Raw genomic sequence first — 7714 nt, forward strand, 5'->3', positions numbered from 1 at the left:
ATAATACTGCTGGACACCTGTGGGATTTATGGTCTTTGAAGAGTGGTAACGACGTGCATATCATTTGATCTCTCCTCCTTGCTTTCCTTCCTTTCCAAGTAGCTGGTGGAGTTGTCTCATTTCGGGCAGTGTTTCAGGTTTGCAGTGGCACTAGGCTAGTGGAGACCTGCAGTTCTCCACTCCTGGCTTCTGAAGGTGGTGGTGACACATTGCTGCTGCCCAGCCAGCTGTCCTTGGTCAGGCCGCTTGTCCATCTTTGGGGTCAGTGCAGTTGTTGAATACTCCAGGTGTGCACAGGATTCATTCTCTTTGTTTTTACAGCAGGAAGGTGAGATGGAAGGTGAAGCAGTCGAAGCTATTGTGGAGGAATCAGAAACTTTTATCAAAGGGAAGGAGAGAAAGACCTATCAAAGACGCCGTGAGGGTGGGCAGGAGGATTACGCTTGTCATATACCACCAAACCAGGCAGAGGGAGGTGAAGTAGTGCAGGATGTCAACAGCGGCGTGCAGATGGTGATGATGGAACAACTGGATCCAGCTCTTCTTCAGATGAAGACTGAAGTCATGGAAGGTGCTGTGCCTCAAGAAACAGAGGCTACGGTGGATGACACACAGATCATAACACTTCAGGTTGTTAACATGGAAGAGCAGCCTATAAACCTTGGTGAGCTTCAGCTGGTCCAAGTACCTGTACCAGTGACTGTACCTGTTGCCACCACGTCTGTGGAAGAACTTCAGGGAGCTTATGAAAATGAGGTTTCCAAAGGAGGCCTGCAAGAGGGAGAGCCCATGATCTGTCACACCCTCCCTTTACCCGAAGGCTTCCAAGTAGTGAAAGTGGGTGCAAACGGTGAGGTGGAGACACTGGAGCAAGGTGAACTTCAGCCACAGGAAGACCCCAACTGGCAAAAAGATCCAGACTATCAGCCACCAGCAAAAAAAACAAAGAAAAACAAAAAGAGTAAGCTTCGCTACACTGAGGAAGACAAAGATGTGGATGTCTCTGTGTATGACTTTGAAGAGGAGCAGCAGGAGGGTTTGTTGTCTGAGGTCAATGCAGAAAAGGTGGTGGGCAATATGAAACCACCTAAACCAACAAAAATTAAAAAGAAAGGTAAGCTCCCCATCTGCAAGTGGAGTTTGAAAATGTATTTGTTATGGTGGGATGGAAGTGACTGAGTAGATGTGAATGGGAGGAAGGCAGATGTGCCTAGTGTCACTTACTCCTGACACAGTAGTGCACAGCCTAAGGTTTCTTGGGCAAGCCTCCTGTCACCTCTCCAGGCTATGGAGGAGCTTGTTTTCTTCCACCGTGGTGCCATGACATTAGTATCCCCTATAGTACAGTGGGAAGAATCCTTCTCTTTGCAGTAACACATACATAAGAGTTTGTGTACACATGGTTTACATCAAGAGCCAACAGTATAGTTAGTTCTGGGGTGTTTTATCCCTAACCAGCTGCTGGGTAAGGTAGAGGGGGCAAAATACAGCAATAGGTGTGTTAGACTTTTCTTAAAAGTGTGAGTTAAGGAGAAAACCCGTTTTAGAGTGGTGAAGGAACATCAAGTGCTGGCACACTAAGGAAAATTGAAGCCAAGCCAGCCATGGTCAGTGTCTGTTCTTAAGGATATATGGTTGGCTTCGATGCTTCCTTGTGGTAGTTACACCTCCAAGAATCTTTCCTTTTCCCTGCTGGTCTCTCATGTTATGCACTAGATCACAGTAGTGCCAAGAGTAAAGATGATTTCCTTCATGGCTAGGGGTAAAGAAGACATTCCAGTGTGAACTGTGCAGTTACACTTGTCCACGTCGTTCCAACCTGGACCGCCACATGAAAAGCCACACTGATGAAAGGCCACACAAGTGCCATCTCTGTGGCAGGGCTTTCCGGACGGTCACGTTGCTGAGGAACCACCTCAACACCCACACAGGTACTCCTGCTTTTTGCATAAGTTGTTCTTGTAGGATCTGCTCTGAAAACAGGATGGGTCTGTCTTGAGTCTAATTCCTCTTACAGAACGAGCTGAAAAGGAAAACCAGCAGTTTGCTCCTCGTACTAATGCTGGTTGTTTTCTGCCTGGCCAGGTCAGGTGTGGAGCTTGTCCTGTACACAGGGATAAAACAGATCTGAGCTTACCTGAATTATAGAAATGTTCCATTTGTCTTGGACATTTAGTACTTGTGTTCTAAGCTTTGTGTGGCTGCAGCTCATGGAAAAGTAAGACGAGAATGAGACTGGAGCTAAATATAAGGGTACTGAAAATAACAACAAAAAAAACCCAACCCTAACCCCAAGGAACAGATCATAAATCAGACCAGTAAGGACCGTAGCACATTTCTGTTGCTCGTTATGAAAGTTTCTAGTATAAAACTACAAGTCATGGAACTGTAATTAAACTTAAGCTGGTTGTGATGCTTTCTGCTCCCCCCAAAATGTAATTCCTATGCCTCATTTTCTCTGCATACTCCTGTCTGACTAGGTGGTTTGACATTTGTAGATAAACAAGTGATAGAAAAATAAGGGAGCCTGTTTCCTCACTGGAAAGGTATTAATTTTCTGAGATCTTCAGTTCATTATTTACACAAAAGTTGTGACTCTTGTGTATTATTTGCTGGTCTGATCTGGTCTCTTCAGAACGTGACACCAATGCTGCTAACTCAGTTTAAAAAACCAACCAAACCATCAGAAAAAAAAAGCTGTTCCGTGTTTTCTTTTGTCACTAAACTTGAATGTTGTTTCCCTGTCTCACTGCAACCTCTCAGGTACTCGCCCTCACAAGTGCCCAGACTGTGACATGGCCTTTGTGACCAGTGGGGAGTTGGTTCGGCATCGCCGCTACAAACACACCCATGAGAAACCGTTCAAGTGTTCCATGTGTGATTATGCCAGCGTGGAGGTATGGCAGCTGGGAACTGCTGCAGCACTCACCACTTCCTCTTGTGCCTCAGAGCTTGGGCACCATCTGTTAGAAGCCCTGTTCTTGGGTGTTTTCTCTTTGACCGTTTGCTTAAAAGTCTCTGAGCAGAAAAAGTGATAGATCTGATCTGCTCTTGGAACCAGGTGGTGAGGTTTCCTTGTGAGAAAACCTCATGGAGGTTCCACATGAACAGGAGGCTAACCTTTGCTGTGAGGGTACCAGAGCTTGGACCAGGCTGCCCAGAGAGGTTATGGAGTCTCCTCCTCTGGAGAGATTCCAAACCTGCCTGGGCAACCAGCTGTGGCTGACCCTGCTGGGGCAGAGCGGAGTTGGATGTGGTGATCTACGGAGGTCCTTTCCAACCCCCACCACCATGCTGGGGTTCTGTGGATGTCTGCAATGGAAGAAGGCTACGATGGAGGAGCTTGAGTAGAGTTTTGGGCTTTTTTTCCTACCCACACGGTGGCTGCCGTGCTATAATTTCAGGCCCTGTGGTTTGAGTGCTGAACAAACTGTGTTGCAGTGGTTTTCATAGTATGAATTATGAAAGAATAACCAAATTGGTCCTTATGTGAGGTCATGATGCGTTTCATAGGTGTAGGTTGGTGATCAAGCAGCGTGGTCGGGCTGGACTGGAAAATGTCTAAACATTTGTGTTCATCCTGACCTTTGAGCTGGGTTTGTAGCTTCTAAATAAAAGCAGAAGAGGAAAGGAATTAAGTCACCCTGTTGACTGTAGGACTAGATTTTTGTTGTTCTTAGTAAAAAAAACTTAATTATCCCTCTCAAAATAACTGGAGAGGACCCAAGAGAGCACGCTGTGGAGAAAAATACACTGTACAAGAGACACTGCCCCCCTGCAATGGTCCTTGGGTGCTACTTCCCCAGAATGTTTTCTTGTCTCTGCAGAATAATTTCACATTTTAGCATGTCTTCAGATGCTGGGGTGTTTGGTAATAGTACAGTGAGCACAAGAGACTAAGGCAGGCTGTGCTGAATTTGGGAACAAGTGCCAAGGAAGACTGGGAAGGAGGTTTGGAGGTGAAGTAGAGTGGGCAGGAGCGAGTGGCTACGTGCAGTATGAAAGCATCATTGAAACAAGCTTGTTTGGGTTAGCAGCCAGATAAAATTAGACTGCCTTAAACCCTTGACTGATTTCTTGTACTTCTGGCAATCTGATGTGCTCACCTGTGCTGACTTCAGCCTCGCTCTTGGCTTCCAGGTTAGCAAATTGAAACGCCACATTCGCTCTCACACCGGCGAGCGCCCGTTCCAGTGCAGCTTGTGCAGCTACGCCAGCAGGGATACCTACAAACTGAAGAGGCACATGAGGACCCACTCTGGTATTGATCCTGTGTTTCTGCAGCCTGGTGTTCCTGTTGTAGTGTACAGTGTGTGCTGAGACTTAAACAGCAAAAGAAATCTGTGTTTTGTTGTCGAGTAGAAAAGCTTTATAAAGTCTGTAGCTGAAGAGAATGCACCGTGATTTGTAAGCACTGGTAAATTCATAAACTGAGAACTTGGAGGATTCTGATTTCCAGCTTGAGGTGATAAAATACAGGCACTTCTAGTAGGAACAGAAAAATCTTCTCTTTCCACAGACTGTAGCAATTTACAGCTACAGTTTCAGTCTTGAGTGTAGTCACAAAAACATCTTCATGTTAGTTTGTAAATCTCCCAATTTTTTCTATGGTAGAAAAAAGGATGGGCTTAGCACAGAACATTACTGGAGTGCCAAATTCATCACACGGCTAAAATTGAAGGGGGAAAAAAAAATGTCCTTATGTATGTACATGAGCATTCAGAACCCTGACTCCCCCAAAAAATCCAGTGCCACTTGCTGTCCTCTGGCAGCCTGCATGTAGGTCTTCCACCCATTTCTCAGAGTAAGGAGAATAATTTAACTCATTTGCTTAAAGATTGAGCTTGAGTCTCTGTGTAGAAAGGTGCACAGAGCTAAAACTTCCAGAGAAAGATTGCTGAGCTTCAGACTCACTGTTGCTATCCACTAGTTGCCTGTTTTGTTTCTGGGAGGTTCTGTTTGGGGCTTCTTGGTGAGATTTCTTTTTAATAAAAGTCCTTGTGCTATTTTTTCCCCTTTCTGCTGCTGCAGGAGAGAAGCCATATGAATGTTACATCTGCCATGCTCGCTTCACTCAGAGTGGCACCATGAAGATGCACATTTTGCAGAAGCACACGGAGAACGTGGCCAAATTTCACTGTCCTCACTGTGATACTGTCATAGCGAGAAAGAGTGACTTGGGTACGTATGTCACCATACCACAAAGTGGCCCTTTGAAGGTTCCACCAACTACTTCTCAGGATTAGAATTCACAGAACTCACCCGCTGTGTCTTTTCTAATCTTAATATGACTTCTAACTGTACAACACAAAGCGCAGGCTTAAATGTGTGCCTGCTAATACCATACTTTCAGCTTATAAAAGCTCCTGCAAACGATAACAATTTCCAGTTTTTCATTATTTGAAAACGTAGCATCTTTTCTAAGCATACAAAGCAAGTTAGTGTTTTCAGGCCTATAGATGAGGCATTTATTGAACTTGAACTGAGATTACAACTGCATGTGGATTGGGGTCTGAAATCCTGCAAATGATAACAATTTCCAGTTTCTTTTCATTATTTGAAAACGTAGCATCTTTTCTAAGCATACAAAGCAAGTTAGTGTTTTCAGGCCTATAGATGAGGCATTTATTGAACTTGAACTGAGATTACAACTGCATGTGGATTGGGGTCTGAAAAAACAGCAGATCACTTGGCTTGACCTCCTGCACATCAGAAGCCATTTGGCTTCATACTGAGATCTTTTCACCAAGCTAAAAGGTCTGAATTAGACTGAATAGTTTAATTTTCCAGGCTGTGGAGCTGTGTGCCACAGACTGAGTTGTGTCAAAAGCCTCGAGTCCCTGCAGGAGGAAAGTCTTGATCCCAGTGAGCAGTACCCAGTGTGATTCCAGTGGGGAAGCTCTTTTATGTTCTGCGAAGTGGTGGGGAAAAAAAAGTCATCCCAGGAGCAGCTGAGGAGACGGATGAAGCCATGATTTGGCAGAACTTTCTGTCTACAAACAGAATCTCACCCAGTCAGTGGGAAGGCAGGCTCCCTGCCAGTGAAGCCAGGTGTCAGGTGCTGCAGCAAGAAGCAGTTGGAGAGGATGGCAGTCTGATGGGGGCAGGAGCAAGTGAGCTGACTTGAAACAGAGGAAAGCTGATGTTAGCTATGAAGAATTTCTCTTCTAATGATGCTTTAGTCTATACTAAGCTGCTTCGTGTAGCTGCGGTATTGCTCTTAGTTGGAGGATTTTAAAGAAGTGACTAAAACCTCTTGTCAGGGATTATCTGCTGGTATCCTTGTTGCCTTCTAGCCCTGTCATTCTGATTTGTAATCCTGCAGAAAATCCTGGTTTTTTCCCCCCCCCCCAGTTTATTGCCTGGCTTCTGGCTGTATCCAGGCAATTTGGAGTGGTTTTAAACATAACAGTCCACAGGATGCTTTAGTTTGACAGTCATATATTATTAAATGTGTTGTGACTCATAACCAAACCTGCAATCCTGTGGAAAAACCTGGTGGAGGTTTTCCTGCAAGACCTTTCTTGCTAAAAGTTGTTCTGGATGGTTTTAATTACAAGTCTTCTAGGTTTTTAGTTTAATCCTCAATTCACTGTTCACTTTTTCAGTTTGAGCTTAAGAATGTATGGAGGAAAGCATAGAATAGAATCTTAGAATCATTAAAGTTGGAAAATTCTCTTAAGATCATCAAGTCCAATTGCCAACCCAACACTACCATGACCACTAAATCATGTCCACAGGTGCCACATCTGTATGGTTTTTTGAACCCCTCCAGGGATGGGGACTCCAGCACCTCCCTGGGCAGCCTGGGCCAAGGCCTCACCACTGTATCAGGAAAGAAATTCTTCCTCATATCCAGTTGAAACCTGCTCTGGCTTAACTTAAACCCACTTGTCCCATTGCTGGTTCCTTTGGAGAAGATCACTGTGGGGGCTGTGGGCTAGTCCTTCATGCTTGGAAAGTCATGAAAGCCTCTGATTCTTTCTTCTAGGTGTCCACTTGAGAAAGCAGCATTCCTACATCGAACAGGGCAAGAAGTGTCGCTACTGTGACGCCGTGTTCCACGAGCGGTATGCCCTCATCCAGCATCAGAAGTCTCACAAGAATGAGAAGCGCTTCAAGTGTGACCAGTGTGATTACGCCTGCAGACAGGTAAGCTGGTGGGACTGGCACCTCTTCGAGCGCCAGAACAGGAGCCAAAAGTACCAGGTGGATATCATTGCTCTTGAGTTTGAGCAGCTGTCGAGATCAAATGGGCTCTGAATCTTTTGAAGGCTCTGAAGAAAAGCTCAGTGGGCTTTTGCTTCTTGGTGTAGTGCTTCCCTGTAGGGAAGCACCTTCAGATTCAACCTTGGTGTAGCTGTTGACAAAGGGATGAGAGCCTGTGTAGGATGGGAGTAGCTAGGGCTGAATATGATGCTACTCAAGATCATGGAATGCTTTGGGTTGGCAGGGACCTCTAAAGGTCGTCTAGTCAAACCCCCCTGCTGGGAGCAGGGACATCCCCAACTAAAGCAGGTTGCTCAGAGCCCTGAGCCTCACCTGGAATGTCTCCAGGGATGGGGCACTAACCATCTCTCTGGTCATCCTGGTCCAGTGTTTTACCACCCTCGTAGTAAAGAACTTCTTTCCAATGTCTAATCTAAATCTCCCCTTCTCTAGTTTAAAACTGTTGCCCCTCATCCTATCACTACACACTTGTGTAATCAGTCTT

At 45.4% G+C, this 7714-nt stretch overlaps 1 protein-coding gene across 2 annotated transcripts in view; it reads left to right on the forward strand.

Annotated features, from left to right (window-relative positions):
* The first annotated feature begins 325 nt into the window (after positions 1-325).
* CTCF (CCCTC-binding factor (zinc finger protein)) overlaps positions 326-7714 on the forward strand; it is a 13916-nt gene continuing 6527 nt past the window's right edge. Inside the window, exons 1-6 of one of the 2 annotated variants that reach the window (XM_008949508.1) lie at positions 326-1114; positions 1761-1931; positions 2764-2897; positions 4141-4261; positions 5032-5181; positions 6992-7152. In XM_008949508.1, coding sequence (XP_008947756.1) covers positions 334-1114; positions 1761-1931; positions 2764-2897; positions 4141-4261; positions 5032-5181; positions 6992-7152 — 1518 coding nt within the window. In that variant the 5' untranslated portion in view covers positions 326-333. The remainder of the gene's footprint in view (positions 1115-1760; positions 1932-2763; positions 2898-4140; positions 4262-5031; positions 5182-6991; positions 7153-7714) is intronic. The other variant, XM_008949509.1, reaches the window with a different exon arrangement.

Source organism: Merops nubicus, unplaced genomic scaffold (genome assembly GCF_000691845.1).
Source record: "Merops nubicus isolate BGI_N331 unplaced genomic scaffold, ASM69184v1 scaffold17821, whole genome shotgun sequence".
In the NCBI taxonomy this organism is placed as follows: domain Eukaryota; kingdom Metazoa; phylum Chordata; class Aves; order Coraciiformes; family Meropidae; genus Merops; species Merops nubicus.